Source organism: Pseudoliparis swirei, chromosome 19, assembly GCF_029220125.1.
Source record: "Pseudoliparis swirei isolate HS2019 ecotype Mariana Trench chromosome 19, NWPU_hadal_v1, whole genome shotgun sequence".
In the NCBI taxonomy this organism is placed as follows: Eukaryota; Metazoa; Chordata; class Actinopteri; order Perciformes; family Liparidae; genus Pseudoliparis; species Pseudoliparis swirei.
In genome coordinates, this window is record NC_079406.1 from 5,271,722 (window position 1) to 5,288,953 (window position 17,232).

At 46.1% G+C, this 17,232-nt stretch overlaps 1 protein-coding gene across 1 annotated transcript in view; it reads right to left on the reverse strand.

The window, feature by feature from the left end:
• The window catches only part of aff2 (AF4/FMR2 family, member 2), a 119,551-nt gene that overhangs the window by 22,909 nt on the left and 79,410 nt on the right, over positions 1-17,232 (reverse strand). Inside the window, 8 exon segments of the mRNA XM_056440079.1 lie at positions 296-551; positions 3,427-3,542; positions 3,663-4,661; positions 7,453-7,657; positions 8,709-8,927; positions 9,071-9,221; positions 9,852-9,954; positions 10,526-10,643. Coding sequence (XP_056296054.1) covers positions 296-551; positions 3,427-3,542; positions 3,663-4,661; positions 7,453-7,657; positions 8,709-8,927; positions 9,071-9,221; positions 9,852-9,954; positions 10,526-10,643 — 2,167 coding nt within the window.

Genomic DNA, 17,232 nt, shown 5'->3' on the forward strand with positions numbered 1-17,232 from the left:
TCAAATATTAATCATTATTTCTAACCTTGTCAATGTCTTGACTATATTTTCCATTCAATTATCAATTCATTTGATAAATAAAAGTGAGTTTTCATGGAAGACACGAAATTGTCTGGATGACCCCAAACTTTTGAACGGTAGTGTATGTATGTAAAAAAAAAAAAAATATATGACGTCCATAAATTGTTGTATCAAATCAGTAGAATATGCCACATTCTGAATTTAAATATAATTGTCGTGAACGATGTTGCTCATCTGACACAACACAACAGTACACACAACTCCGGGCTCTTACGCTGCCGTTGGTCGCAGGTGCCGACGCCTTGTCTTCCCCTCTCCTGTGTCTGTGTGAGGAAGAGGAAGAGGAGGTGGAGGTGGAGGAGGAGGTGGAGGTGGAGCAGGGCTGCGTCCCCGTGGCGACGCCCTCCTGGCCGAGGGAGGAACCGCCGTCACAGATCCGTTTGGGAGGCGGATCGTCGGAGAGCGGAGACAGGAGGGGGGGGAGGAGCTTGTCTTCACGCCGCCGAGACTGCTTCCTGTTTAGTGAGCTACTGGACACACACACACACACACACACACACACACACACACAAAGACCATGCAGTATGAGTATTTGTGTATTCATGGTAACTGAATATGATGCTTATTGGCACGAGAGGCGTGAGGCAATAGTTGTTGTTTCTCAGGTCGCATGTGATTTCAGTTCAAACACATTCCCAAATAGAAAGTTCACAAATAGTCTTGACAACATGGGGAAATGATTGTGACCAAAAAAAACCCGATCTTGATTTGACTTCCTTTATCTTTCCCCAACGGAGACACGAGCGTCCCGCCTGTCGAGCTAACCGTCTCGTTGAGACTTAATTTGCAGTCGCTGAACGATATTTTCCCGCTCACGTTGTTGTGCTCCCGCCCTCCACGCTCGAGCTTCGGCGGGTTTATTCCCTCAGCCGCCTCATTGTTGCTCTTGTGACTCATATTGTTTGCAGCACAACAGATAATATTTTTATGTTTTTCCTCCGCCTGGAAACTCTAGGGGTTTGATGCGGCGGGAAAAGTTGCTGAGCTTTGCAGAACATCGCCCCGGGCCCCCGACATTAGTGATAATATACAGAACCAGGGAGACAAAGACTAATTAGCTGCTGCAGTGTGTGTGTGTGTGTGTGTGTGTGTGTGCTGCCTCTGTGTAGAGCATAATTGATGTGTGAGCAGGACTATGCTAATGTGAGATGTGAGTGTATTTTTGTGTCTATCCTTAAGTGGATGCCGGTGTGTGTGTGCAGGAAAGCATAAGGAAACTCTCATAGCACTTTTATAGATATAAAAATATATATATATATATATATTTATATAAATAGATATTATACACACAGAAACGGGTAAATAGATTATCTGGAATGACCTCTCTTCTTGTGAGGCAAGAGCCTCAAATCAGGAAGAAAACAATATAAAATATAAAATAATATGTCGGTTCGCAGGCTCGGTAGCGTTAGCTGGTTAGCTGGTTTGCGGCAGCACTTTAACCAGCATATGAACTCACCTGAACATGTCACCTCGCTTAGTTTAGACGCTGGAGTGTGGTGTTAACTCCTCAATATCACTAACAACTCACTGCCGGGCCGTGGCGTGCTAGCTGTGTGCTAGCTGTGTGCTAGCTGCGTGCTAGCTGTGTGCTAGCTGCGTGCTAGCTGTGTGCTAGCTGTGTGCTAGCCACATGGCTGGCTACAGTTTGTTTCCTGTGCATCGCGTGAGCAACAATTATCCTGCTGATGCTGTCAACCAATGAAAACAGAGAGGAAAATAAGTATTTATGATATTTTCTCAAAATAGTTTCTTCCCTTCCTCTCAGATAAAAAAGAAAGGAAGAATAATATATTTAAAAGACCCATTGACTTGAGATTTAGAAGATATTTATGGTCCTTACTGAACTTTGAACGTGCTCAAAGGTTCCAAAACAAACAAATTCAGACCCAGGCTTCCCAGGGTTAAACACGTGACCCTCAACATGAGTCTTATATTATGATCTGTCGGCAAAATACGACCTGTCTGATTAAAACGGGCTGATAATAACTGTCAAAAGCCACAGTTTAGAAATTGCTGAATGGGTCTGAGGAGGATGATCACATCATCCCGTTTACAGCTTCCATAAAAAGCCTCTCGGATGATGAACAGACACTCTGGGATGTCTGCCGAACAATGTCACGGGTTCAAGTCCAGGTCGCCCCCCCCCCCTCTCTCTCTCCGCCTTCCACCGCTCCCCTTCTGCGCATCCTTTGATGACGCCGCGATGCCATAAAAATATTTTCTCTGTGGCTGTCATGTCGAGGCTTATTTATAGCGACAGCCGGCTTAGTCTGTTTTCGATAATTCACACGGAAAGCCGGAATTCACTATGTCACTCCCGCGTCACGGCGCGGATTGAACTCACCTCTGCGATTGACTTCGACGTCACGTTCGAAATGTTAAGCCCGCCGAAAAATACTCATCTGAAACGTGTCCGATTACCTCCACTGGCGTCAATCGCAGAAGCTCGAGCGTTCTTCAGTTCATAATAACGACTGAGTGCTCACATTTTGATTTGTCATGCAGACATTCGTAAAAAATGTGATTCCCAGGAACGTGAATACCTTTCCCCCCGTAAAGCTGGAGAGCAGGACATTAAAAGGTCAATTAAAGGTCAATCAAGGCCTTGATAAACGAGTTCACACATGGCTGTTTAACCCTCCTGTTACCTTAACATTTACTAACATATTTTACCCTCGGGGTCAATTTGACCCCAGCAATTAAAACCTCCAGAAAATTATTAGAATTAATATTGTTTCCCAAGTTTAAGTGTGAGGTACTTTATGTTTGTTTGTTGACTACCTAAATAGCCCTTTAAATATATAAAAAAGTTGATATTTCTTATATGTTTGACACAGTGAAAAACAGCCTGGGGTCAAATTGACCCCAAAGAACACCGACATTAAACATTGAATGGGGTCAAATTGACCCTAAAGGGAACAGGAGGGTTAAGCCTATCGCCGTCAGGGGGAAGCTCTATGTATAGTGGAGTTGTGGAGGTTTTTTTTGCCGCCCAGGTTGTGATGTGTTTTATGTCCACCAGCCAGAGCTGAAAGGGGGCAGGGAGGAAGTTAGGGGGCGAGACCCTAGCGCCGGAGTATCCACTCGGAAAAGTTTGAAGTTTGCCTTTCAAAGGATTCAAGTTTGTTTTTTTAAGCGCTGACAAATTTCTCGAGCATAATCAGAGTCATCGATGCTTTTACGGCGTTGTGTATTTACTCCCGCTGCCAGAAGGGGGAGACAAACATCGCGCACTCCATCTTTAACTGCCGTGGTTTGGAAAAGACACTCGCCGTGCTGGGGAGTAAATGCTTTTTATGAATGGGTCCCCCGTGCGAGTGTTTTCTAGTGTACGCTACTCACTCCGCAGAGCCGTTCCTGTGGTTGTGTGTGGGAGAGATGAAGGACGGGAGCAGCTGGCAGTCTTTGTCCAATCGCAGCTTCTTATTGCCGATGGCCGACGACTCACTGTGGTCCGACTGGAACGCGGGGCACGGAACACACACAGCGTGAGAACAGTGTTGACACTCGGGAGAGAAAGGACATCGGTCAGTGAAACATGAATGAGCCACACAATGGGGGAGTGGGGGGGCGACAACCTTGTGTTTCCTCTTGCTCTTGTTGCCGTGTTTCTCCGTTGGTCCCGCCACGCTCCCGGCGGCCTGCCTCCTGTGTTTGCCCTCCGTCCTCCCGGCCAGCCTGGGGTGACTCTGCTCTTGCGCGGCGGGGTTGTCCGGCGCCCCCGGACCTTGGCCCGCCTTCTCCCTGTCCTTCCCCGCCGTCCGATCCCTCTCCCCGACCCCCGACCCGTCTCTGTCCTCTCTGTCCGTCGGCCTCTCTCTCTCCGTCAGTGGGTCCCTGTCGCCCTGGCGCTCCCGGTCCGGCGCCAGCCGCTCGTTCTCTTCCTCCGGCTTCTCCCCTTTGGGCGTCCTCTGCTTCTGCCTCTCCCTCTCGGCCGCCCCGGTCCTCTCCCCCTGTCTCTCCCTGTCCCTCCCGGCGCTCCCGTCCCTTTCGGCCTGCTGTCCCGACCGGGATCTTTCCCCCGACCCCTGGCCCGGCACCCTGCCGAGCAAACTCAGCTCGACCTTCACCCATAAACTCTGGATCTCCTGGAAATCCCTCAAGGGGGACGGAGGCACCTCGTGTCCGACGTTGGGGGGCGGCGACACGGGCACCGGGTCTTTGCGCTGACCCCCTAACCCTCCGGGGTCGGGAACCGAAGCGCCGAAGGAACCGGTCCCGTTGCCGACGCTCGGGGCGTTACAGGCGGTGCCGTTGATGCCGCCGCTCCCGTCGGCGGTCACGCCGCCGCCGTCTTTGACTCGGAGCCCCTTGCTGCCGAACGGCGTTCCCAGGCTCCCCGCCGACCCGGGGCACGGCGGGAGAGGAGGCGCGTTGGTGTTGGACAGAGTCTGCGTGTTGATGGCCGAGCGCTTCTCCTGCGGCGGCGGCGCCGGTGGCGGCGGCGGCGCGGGAATCTTGAGGGCTCCCTCCGAATCCGAGTGGCATTCGGAGGACGAGGACGAAGAGTCCGTCTCGATGAATTCGCGGGACTTGGGCGTGATTTTGTTGCTCGGACCTCGGTGTTTCCTCTTGTCCTGTTTGCAGAAAGGGACAAAAAGGGAAGCTTTAATACCACGGCTCATCATGAGATGCAGGACGACCTCTCAGCACATCTGGAAACAGGCGGCACCGCCGTGACGGTCGCCGCTCAAGTTAAACGTGGCTGTCGAAAAGTCACTCCGACATCGTGGCTCAACACGGGCCTGTGGACTTTGATGGAGTGTGTTTTCTGGATTTTTGGACGTTGCATATTCTCAACCGGTATGCGAGGTTATTTTGGGGCGATGTATTTGTAAATAAGTATCTTATCCTCTTTGGGCTGCAACACACTCGCTCTCTTTACTTTTCTCTCGGCTGCTTCCAGCTGTGTGCCCGTCGTCTCTCTCGGATGATTTGTAAATATTTGTGTGTCGTGTCCATATTTACTATAATATAGTAAGTAAATATCTTCATGAGCACATTACAGTTTATGAGGGTTTCGGTGTCCCGGAGGTTTTGATGAGGCCTCAAGCCTCCAGAGGTTGGGGCGCTCTGCTGTAAAATCCAAAGGAGAGACCAAAACCAACGACGTGTTAGTCCGTCCTTAAAACCATTTATGTAACTCCTTCTTAAGATGGTTGCCCAAAACATTCATTAAAAAAACAGAAAAATAGTAGATTTGTTTAGAGCTAATTTCAGTTGCGTATTAATACATAGTTGGTGCTTTATTGAGTATTTACTGCGTCCGAATTTACTCAAAATGAACTATAGTTCATGGCATTAAACAAGACAAGCCTAATTGTGCAATGGTGTGGGCTCTCTTGGGATCTGTTGATGATACCAAACATATTAAATACTCAGATTCATCCTTTAGTTAAAAGTGGTTTGTGTAGCTGCTAAGTTTATTTTCTTGATCTTGGTCTACAGAGTTACACATGCAACTCCGATTTGTTTAGTATCCAATCAAAATTGTCTTTCTGTATATGAATCGTCGTATTGTCAACTTTCCAACTGTCCTTGAACACATCATGCGACGAACGCTCTGAGAAAGCAACTGAATGGAAGCTTAAAATGTGGTTGTTGCATCAACAACACTGTATTCTACACGTCTCATATATATATATAATATATTATATATATATATATATAAATATATATAAATATATATATAAATATATACTGTATATTCTATTGTTATCCATTTTTTGGAAAAAGAAATTATCAAAGAAATTCAACTTGTGTTTATATCTAATTTATGGCATTATACTTGTTTTGCAATAAAGACATCTTTGAGTTCTCGACATGATGCTGTTGGTTCCATAGAGGTGCAGGACTTATTGCTATTGTACAAAAAGAGTCCACAGAAACTAAAATATGACTGGCTTTGGGGTTTCAGAGGGTTTCATTTCCTATACTTCAACAACACACCTTCAAAGTCATACGAGGTAGTGAAGGTAAAGCGTCGCAGTGGGATAAGCTGAATTATTCTTTTGCTTCTTATTTTGCTTTCCAGAAAACCAATTATTCTATAAAAAAAAGAAGAAGAAAGAAATAGTGGATAGGGGAGCGTTCAATGACTTCCTGTGTCGTGTGAGAATGAGTTTGGGGTTGTGAACGGTTGTCAGGACGACTTTAGGTTCACACGAGGCCCTCTCTGGGCGGTTTTCGTAGGCCTGTTACACGAGCCTCCGCTTGTTGGTTGCTTATTATTATCGGTTTTCATTGTTCCAGCATTACGAAAATGTGAAATGTGTCTTTCAAAGGGAAACGAATGAAAACGATGAGAGACTCCGGCGTCCCGAAGGTCCAAACACCCACTGGCCAACTCCTTCTGTTCCACAGAGCGGACTGTGAACATTCGTCGACCATCATTTTACAAACCGCGGCATCATGTCGAGCATTCGCGAATGACAACGACCGTTTGAGATCGTCGATGCTTTTGGTTCTGATTCGTGATCGTTAAATTCATTTTTACAGCCGCAAATGTCATCGCCTCATTTAATTTTATCCGATTGGCCCGTTTGTGTTTTTTTGCTACTTGAGTTTGAGCGCCAATGACGTGTTTTGTAAGGTCACAGTGAGCTTTGGCAACCTCGTCGGTTCATCCTTGGATTCATGGGTGAACCGACGAGACGCAACCCCAGAACATTCGTCCATCGCCATCCGAGGCCATTGAACGCCACGCTCCTTTTCATTTCATCTTCCGTGGCCATCTTACTGCTCTAACTGTTACATAACCGTCCTCCTGGCCCCCCTCTCGCTCTGCCTTTGTTACAAAGAGCCAGTTCACTGGAAGTGGTTTTTTTTCTCCTCTTTCATTCGTTCTCCTTGAAACCACCCAATCTTCATAAAACCACACAGTGTTCACTCATTATCGGCTGAGACGCTGGTCGGCGATTGAGCTCCGTCTCTTCGACTCGCTCTCTCGCTTTCCACATTTCGATCAAAACCAGCCAGCGTTGAGCCATAATGGTCATGTAATAATACCACGTTTTTTTTATTCGGTGGAATTTTATTTTACGGCTCTGACAAATCGTCCGGAGACAATAAGGATGGAGTGACCGTTACCGGATACACGGACGGAGTTGCACGTGTGCAGCACTTGGCTTTAAACCGTTTTTCTTGACACAGTCCAGATGTTGAGAAGCGGAGGGTAACATTCCCAAGGTGCTTGTTCTCCCGCCTTGACAGAGTCATTTGACTGAAAAGGGGATTGTTGGATTAGCTTTCTGGCAGTCAGACAATAACTACTGGATTAACTTTGAGGGGTTAGTATTATTATGAGGAAGAACGAAAACCATCACTGAGAACTGCCTCCGTCCCCCATAAATATACCCACAAACCCACCTGGTTGACACTGACAGCAGGTGTGGGCGCGGGGGTCTGCTGGAGCGCCGCCGGTGGAGTAACGGAGCTGGTGTTGGAGTTGGTAGCACTGCGAGGTTCTTTCCTGGGGGCTGTTTTCCCACTGGGGGGTTTGCTTCGTGGCCTCGGGGGGGTCTGGAGCTCCAGGGAGGGGGGAGGCAACAGGTCCTTCTCCCTAGCCACAGGACTACAGGGGCAAGAAGAAGAAGAAGAAACACATGAAAAAAGTGTCACAATCCCTTCACGCTGCCGGTGTGCAGTACTCCAGGTGTGTGTGTGTGTGTGTGTGTGTGGTTGTGTGTTCAAATGAAAATAAATGACAGCATGAAATCATTGAAAACAGCATGCGTTCAGCCAAACTTGTGCAAAGCCTGAAAATGGAATAGGGCTTAGGGAAGTGGTCGAGGAGGAAGAGAAGAAAGAAACCCGGCGAGGAGGTCTGTGTTTTTCCTCCAATTAGCTTCACATCAAGCGGAGCAGCCGGTTGGGCTCGTCGACCTCAATCTGAGCATGTCTTCGCAGCAGATGTGGGGATGGCAGCGTTCAGTGGTGAGCTGCAAAGAAGCTCAGTGATCCACCCGAGCCCCCCGTAAGACCCCCGTGCCAAGTGACAGCGTTGCCTTAAATGCGGTAAATACGAGGTTTCTGTTGCCTCTCCGAGGCTCGTGGGGCACGTTCACAAAAATAAAGACTGTTGGCATTTCTAGTTTGAATGTACTCAGGGACTCACTGTAGAAATAGGATGCACGAGGAGCCATGGAAAACAGACACTTGTAAAGTTGATTTGGGGCTCTGTCGTCCTTCCGATCCATTGCCTGAGGTGTCCCTCAGGGGAGTGTCCTGGGCCACATTATTCTTTTTTATTATGTATTACTAATTTATTAACTGATGTCTTGATGGCACTGATAAAGATAAGGTGGAGAAGAGGTAGTGGCTCCAATAAAGAAACTCCTCAGTGAGAGGAATCTGACACCATTTTTAGATACTGAATCAAAATATCCTGAAATGTGAGTTTGTTTGTGACACGTCAAAAACAAGCTTCAGACTAAACTACCTTCCCATGAACATCTGGATAAGTCTTATTTTAAGTCTTACAGATCTACATTACTTCCTGGTCATTTAGTCAGTGACTATCAAGAGCCACTAATAATTTCCCCATTTGACATGAATGATAGGTAAGCTTTACTTTTGAGACAAACCCGCTGACTAATGCAGAGATTTCCCCTCCTCTTCCTCACCTCTGCTGGTTGGTCCTGCTCCACGTCTGGCTCTGAGCATCCTCCGCACTGTTTGACCTCTCCGTTCGTCTGGGCTGTTTCTTCCCCGTGGTGGTCCTCCTCTGGGTCGTGACCTCCGGCCCCGACGACAGGCCCGGCGACATCCTCACCTTTGACCTCTGGCCCTCGCCCGAGGCCTTCTGGCCGAGCTTGACCTTGGCCTTCTCTCTGCTGCCCGGGCTGCGAAGGGGCAAAGAATTTTTTTTTGTGGTTAGAGAGACGACTTTTGTCAGTGGTTGGCAACACTTTGTTAAGTCTGAAATTCAATTAATTAATTCCTTCAATAGATATTATTTAAAAAGTTCCCCAAAACACAGTCCTACCAGAAAGTTCCCCTTGTTTCCTTGTGGTCCAGCGTTTGGGCGGTGGGTCCAGGGGTGATGTTGGGTACGCAGGGCTTGGTCTTGGCGGCCGTTCCCACTCCTGGCGCTTCGCTCCTCGGAGAGAAGGTCCCCGTACCCTGGGTGATGGAGCCTGGGCAGGGAGATGAGACCAGGTTGAGCATTCCAGATCAAACCGGATTATTATTAGTTGTATTATATAGCAGTGGTTCTCGGCTGCGTGTACCCCTGGGGGTACATGGAGGAACTCCAGGGGGTAAGTGAGATTTTTCCATACAAAAATCCATTAAAGATAGTAGTTATTCATTTGTTTAGATTTTTTTTGCTCCCTTATTTATAATTATTATCCTGCTTTAACATTTTGTTTCCTTATGGCCCTTTTTGGCCAGATGCATGGGTAATTTTTACTTTTTATTTTTTTTATTTTTAGGTTTTATTATTATTATGCTGCATTCTTACTTTTGAAGGTTGTATTTCTGTAAAAATACCCAAATAAAATGCCTAAATAAAATTAAAAAGAATAGTAGTTATTCAATAAATATTCAATTAAATATAAATGTAAGTTCATGAACTTAATGTGTATGTATTATGGTCTCAATTAAACACTGATGGCTCCGTGCTGTGTATTACATATTTATTCAAACCAAAAATGCGTTAAATCCTGTAAACATATTTCACAAAAATAAAAAAAAAGTTGAGAACCCCTGATATAAAGGATGGTATGTGTACGTTTGACACAGTAGATGTCGCTGCTCATACCGACCTGTGCCATGTTCTGGCTGAGGGGGAACCAGGGGTTTGGTTTGAGCCTGGACTTTATTCAACCAGCTGTCCAGCTGCCACTTGTTGGCCGAGGGGGGCTCAGGCTACAGGGAAAAACATATATATATATTTCACAAGTAAGAACACACTTGACAGAAATTAAATATATGATTTTGTCATCAAAATAATAAATCAATAAAGTGTTTATTGTCCGCCCCCAAAATAGAAAAGATAACTTCTTTCAGTGAGATCTGAAAGTATCTCTATTGTTGACTCAATATGTGTTGTGGATTGTTTTTAACATAATGCTGCATATGTCTCTCTCTCTCTCTCTCTCTCTCTCCCTCTCCCTCTCTCTCCCTCTCCCTCTCCCTCTCCCTCTCTCCCTCTTTCTCCATGTGGATTTGACTGCAGACTTGGGAAACCCGATCCATTAAAGATAAAGTGATAGATAATATTACAGTTCAGCTCTTTGCAGGATGGAGTTTTATGACTTTCAGAACACCGCCCAGTGGGAAGGGGGAATACAAATGCTAAACACACACATACACACAAATGACCAAAAATGAGCTTATTTTTCGTCACATGGAAGTAATACGACATTAGTTGTGCTCATGTCGTCCATTCTATATGTTTCATTCTTAAGCTCGTGCTCTCCGCTGGGTCCTCTTGTACCTCTGGAGTGTGTGTGCGGGACGTCTGATTGTACTCGCTGTCGCTGGAGCTGCTCTCTGATTCGTCCGTGTCCGACTCCGAGCTGCTCTCCGATTCACTGCTGCTCCCCGACGCTCCACTGCGGAAAGAAACAAAAGAAATATAGGCCGAAAGAACGAAAGAAAGAAAGAAAGAAAGAAGCCAACAAGGGAAGAAATAAACATTTGTTAGTTATGAGCTGGTTTGAAAATCAAAGAATGTGTTTCTGGATCAACCTGTGACAAATCAAAGGATGCTACACTCGGTTCATGGCCGCCGTCCCTTCTGACATGAAGATTCCCACTTAACAGGGAGAGCAGGGAGCGCTGAACACTCTCTCCATTTCATATCTCATATCAACCACCTGCCAAGCTCTGTCTGGCACGACTGAAAAGGAAAAAGAGTTCACTTTGCAGAATCAACTTTATGCAGACGATGTTCTACTTTGTCTTCAAGGACGAGGTTTAAAATGTTGGGACTCAACGGCCGTAAGAAAAAGAAAATGTTTGCCATTTTTCTTAGAAATAAAATGTTATGTATATACAGGCATGAAAACGGGTCAGGGGTGAAAAAGGTGAGAAGGATAGGCGCGCAGGGGGGGGTGGGTGCTGGTGACTTCCACGAACATCGATGTCGGGCGTTGTATGATAATCTGTAGGTCCTCCATTCTGACACCAAGTCAGTGATCGGGCCCTATAATAATAGTAATATTGTGTATAATATGGTCATTCATGAACCAACTTCCTTTTTTTTTGGCGTGAACAAGTCTTCAAGTCTTGTGCTCTGCTGAGCCACGAGTCTGTTCCACGAGTCTGTTCCACGAGTCTGTTCCTTGAGTCTGTTCTACGAGTCTGTTCCACGAGTCTGTTCCTTGAGTCTGTTCCATGAGTCTGTTCCTTGAGTCTGTTCCATGAGTCTGTTCCTTGAGTCTGTTCCTTGAGTCTGTTCCTTGAGTCTGTTCCTTGAGTCTGTTCCATGAGTCTGTTCCTTGAGTCTGTTCCTTGAGTCTGTTCCTTGAGTCGGTTCCTTGAGTCTGTTCCTTGAGTCTGTTCCTTGAGTCTGTTCCTTGAGTCTGTTCCATGAGTCTGTTCCTTGAGTCTGTCCCTTGAGTCTGTTCCTTGAGTCTGTTCCATGAGTCTGTTCCTTGAGTCTGTTCCTTGAGTCTGTTCCTTGAGTCGGTTCCTTGAGTCTGTTCCTTGAGTCTGTTCCTTGAGTCTGTTCTGCCTCTACCTGGTTGTCACGATCTTCTATACCATACCTGCCATAAATATCATGAGACTGATAAAATACCATAAAAACAGTATACCATAAATAAGACACTGGTATATTTATCTATAATAGTAATAAATAAAATATCTGTATGGTTCACTTTTTACCAACATTTTCAACACTTAACAAATGGCAGTAATATTAGTATTAGCCTACTAGATATTAATGAAACTACATGGAGTCATCATAGCATTGATTATCACTATGAGGCCGTTAGTCTGTATCTGACCAGATGATACAGAGTTCATCAGGATGAGCAGCTGTAGAGTTACAGAACTTTACAGACTGAACTTTAACATTTCACTTCTGGCCTCTTTTTTTATTTTGATTTTTAAAGCCGAAAATTCCGGCACTTAACGCCTCTCTCTGTTAGCGCTGCGCAGTGTGCGCAGACAGCTCGACACGGAGCAGCGTGTGCGCTCTGATCGCTCTTTTAATGAAGTATCGATACTAAAAATATGCTAAATCACATCGTTCTTAACGTACGGGTACTTTGTTAGCATCGCTACGCCGTGCAGCGTGACAGCAGCAGATGTAGCGGACTAACATTCAAGCTAACCTAAACCACCAAACGCTGAAGACATCTTGACGCTGATTGGCCGAGACGCGACACGTCCCAGCAAAGATGTTTTATTGCGAAGAGCACCACTCCACATTTTCTCCGTGTCCCACTCCAATCTCATAAACGCCGGCCGGCCAATTGCACCCCCCCGCCCCCTACCCCAAAACAAAAACTCTTCGGATCTACACGATTCACGTAAGTCACCTATTTTGGTTTAAAAACGGCGAATTTCGCCGAAAGGTGAGGGATTCTCATGCCTGTATATATCAGGCTAAGTGGATATATGAACAGAGCCCTTTGTGAAAAACCTTCAGAATACTAAAGTGGATATTTCTGTCTGTTAGTAAAACAAAGTTTTAACTTATCTCCCCTTAAAAAATAGCATACTTTTAGAAATCGTACTTTCTTTTAATCTCACATATTTGTATATTACATAATTTATTCCCTGTCCAACTTTCTGCCCACTTTTATGAAAAAGAAAAATACATTAATCTATCCACTTCAAGAGACTTATTTATCCGACTAGTCATCAAACTATGAAAGTCAAGCAGAATTCTCTCTTTCAATCTTTATTTATCTGGATATCTCTCCTTTAACCGGTTAAAAAAAAGAAAGAAAAGATCATCATTGGGGTACCCGGTCACCGTGTCGCTGATTCAATACAAATGACACAGAATATAATAAAGGAATATTATTTAACGAACACAGTGTTTTTTTGTGGCCCGGCTCAATTGTCTCCCTCAATCCTCTCCGGTGCCTCGGTCGGCCTCGTGCTCATCCATCCTGCCACGGTGCTTTGAAATGGCCTCCTGGAGGCAACACACACACACAAACTCACACACACACACACACACACACACACACATGTAGCTCACTTTCTCGCACACACACGCACATTGCAATTACGTGTAGTTCTCTTTTTCTCTGTGTATGTGTGTGTGTGTGTGTGTGTGTGTGTGTGTGTGTGTGTGTGTGTGTGTGTGTGTGCATGTAATTTCAGTTCAAGGCTGCCATCACAGCAGGCACCAATCTGTGTGAGCAGTCAAGCAGCAAATCCATCAACTCTTCCTGAGGCAGCACACCCACACGTGCACCCACACACACACGCACGCACACACACACACACACACACACACACTGTATGAAAGCAGTCTCTCTCGGCCCTGTTTTTCTCCATCTATCATTACTCATCCCTTCTCTTTGTCTCTCTCTCTCTCTCTCTCTCCATTTCAATTACATTTTCACCTCACTTTGCTCCATTAGCATCACCGCTGAAACAATATTGGCAAAGAGTGAAGTTAATCTCCCTGCATACATGTTTGTGTGTGTTCTCCGGGTCCCTCCCGATGCGGACCCTCCCCCGTCAAATCACCGTCGGGAAAAATGTTTCATAATTAAAACGAGAAAGCGAGTTAGACTCTGGCTTTCACCGGGAGAAGAGAGCGAGATCTTCACGCCGGTATCCACCGCTGGCGCCGGCTGCTCGGCACCACGATCAAAACACGGGACGTAATCAGATGCACGGATCCCATTAGGAGAGTTCTTTTGTTCATTACGCCCGGTCGTCTCTCGGCCGCGTCGTTTCAAAAATAACCGGCGGACGTTATTCATGCACATCCGAAAAAACAACAACACGCAATCGGCATAACGTTACCGCAGGCGGGGAAATGAAAAACAACAGGAGAGCTGGAGACTGAAGGCTGGAAGAGAAACATCTGCCACGTTAAGAAGCGATCATCCCGAAACCTGCTGTCATTAATTGATTCTTTTTGCCACTTAGCAGCAGAGCAACAAGCCGTAAACACAAACTGACGTTCTATCGCCATAAACAAAATTGTATTGTAAAAAAACAAAACGTTTTAAGGTTTAGACACGAGCGTTCATTTGGAATGTCCCTGGCCACCTGATGGGTGTGAAGAGGAGGACATGCTTTTAGCTCTGTTTTGGTCTCCGACAACTCCCGCGGAATAAAGCCGCCGCCGGCTCGGCGCTCGGTCTGTTTTTCCGCCTTTTACTGCTGAGAAAAAAATAATAATAAAAAAAAAGAAGGTGAAAGATGCTAAAATAACCCACTCCTCAGCCTGGGGCTAAATTGCAGAGTCAGCTGATATTATCTCTGTCGGGGTCATTTGAGGATTTTTGTTGATCTAAAAATATCTAACCGCTTCAAACATGCAGCACTGCCTCACATTTTGGCCCTGAACGTGGCCCCCGTCGAGGCAAATGACCCTCATTGCTAAACTCGCTGCACAGAGATCCTCTAGAGCCACGCGGCGGTTACAGGGAGAGAACTCGCATCCTCAAGAGATGGCGGTAAATCAAGCTCATTTTAGGAGGAGCGTCACGCCGGGACATTCATGTGGTCACGGCATGTTACACCCCGAATAGAGAGGGTCGGCCATTGATGTGGCTCCTGGCGCGGCGGAGGCAACATTCATACGTTCGCCGCCCTGAGTAATTGCAATCGGACGCCGCATAAAGGGCGAATTGCACTCGGCTGCATCTCTTCATGTAATGTCATCAGTGCACCGGCCCTTGAGACGGGGTGGGGTGGGGAAGGGGGGAGAAAACGACCGGCGTCCATTCTTTTGTGCGTTCAGCCGTCAGTCAGACGCGGCGGCCCCTTTTCTCGTTAGACATTATCTTGTTTTCTTTTTTTCCCCCTGATCGGTGCGACGCTCTCGTCTGGATCCAGAGGCACCGTGTCCACTTCCTGCCGGCCCTTAATGAAACCGCGTTGTGTTCATCAGCTGCCGTCAACCGCCCCGCAACACGAACAAGATGTAATCCGACAAGTTACATGTAGGAATCAGTGAGACGTGACGATTCTGGGCTCGGGACTGTCAAACACTTTCAGGTTTTTTTTAACGTTTTCTTTATTAATTATCTTTTCTTCTTCTTCTTCTTTTTTTTTTTACAGCGAACAGCCTGTTTTGTACATGGATTACTGGAAGGCTGAGACAGAGACGGCAGACAGATGGCGATAAGAGACGTATTCCTGGACTGGTGGTGTTTAAAAAAAAAGTCACTTTATTGGCTTTAAAAGAATCTTTTCAACATGCAACTAGCCTCCCAAAAGACCGACCCTAAAGGGCAAAAATCCACTATTTTATTCTTATTTTTAAATATTCAATAAAACCCCAAACCGAGTCAAGTTGTCTGTTCGACCTCATGAAGGCAAAGTGTTAACGACGTGACTTTAACGCTCTCTGGCGCTTTTGAGAGACGGAGAGTCGCAGGATGAGGAGACTTAAACCTTCTACTACATGTGGATATACAGAAAATACAATATTTATATATATATATATCACCCTTTCCACGTCGTTTCTGTTGGGCGAGGTTTGTTTTCCCTCTTATGACTGGATGGAAATGACTTTATTTTGACCTAGGTTGGCCGGGGGTATGATAACAAAAAAAATTGTTTCCTAGATTTAAGATTTACCCGTGAAGCAACGTGTTACTGTTTGATCTCAACATGAAAGTCTGAACGCCATTTCAAAACCCACCCCACCCCAACACACACACAGACCCCGGGGTTACGACCTCCGCGTCCACCACGGCGGTTCCGGCCCTGGATGGAAACATTTAGGTGTGTGTGGAAACTTGTTTATCAGAACTAAAAGTCGCTTACGTATGATACTCGTCATTCAAGGTTAGAGAACAACACCGGTTGGTGCAGGCTCCGCCCCCCCCGCCCCCCCAGTGGGCTAGCCCACTCTGTCGAGACGACATTTGGCGAGACATCAAGGTGAGAGGAAACATCAACGCAGTAGACGGATGGGGTGGTGTGTTTCTGGGCTCCGCCATGTGCACAGGAGAACCGATTCCTCATTTGCCGATCTATATTTACCGGAAACGTCTCCGGGCCCCGATGAGAGAAACTCTCCCGACGGGCGCCATTTAATAAACTCAACATCTTAATTTTTTTTACTGCCTATTCGATTCGCCAAAAAAAGAAGACGAAGATAACATGGATGGGAAGCGTGGGACGAGTCTACATCCCCCCCCCCCCCTACTGATATGTTTGTGGTGTTTTTTACTTTTTAGTTTAAATAGCGCCGTGTGTGAAGTCAAAGGACGGCGCGAGCGTCTCTTCCTCTCGATGGGATTTTTTCAAATGAGTTCTCTCTAGCCTATTTCATTCTGGCAACACAAACAGGAACGAGATGAAAGGAGGGAGTGTGTGTGTGTGTGTGTGTGTGTGTGTGTATGTGTGTGAAAGCACTACATCTGGCTCACTTTCCTCAAATTTTTTTTTCTTCTCCACCTCTCTTTTCTCAGGAATCAGCCGTCGGAAAAAATTATTTAATGCCGTCGCCGGTGCCAAATTAAAATGCGACGCCAGCTGGTGCCGACTGACGGAGTATTTTTTTTTTTTTTTTTTTACAGGACATTTTGGATGCAATTTGAGACATAAAAAAAAAACTTCATCCGGGAGTGAACTCGTTGTCGGTTATGATAGAATATATATGCAAAGCACTCTTTATCCCCAAAGCAAAGTTTCATCCATTCGTAAACACGTTGGTATCCTCCGGTCGGTTCTGCCTGTAAAGTTGCATTTCTACCTCAGCTCTCATCTTTATCTCCATATCTTTTTTTCCCCCTCCACATAATATCTTTTATGTTAGTTCATGCGTCGATAATTTATGTTCAACTCCATTTCTTTCATGTTTCACACCTGTATCTTTTCTGCCTTCTTCTCTATCTGATACATCAGCGCCGGCCTTCTGGGTCTTCGGGAGCCTTCCCTCTCCGTATGTTCCCCGTTGCGTAAGCAGAACACAGACACGACTTATGGAATAACCTTTGTCAGATCTCCGGGCCCCGGCGCCTTGACTTGTTTGTTTATGCGATAAAA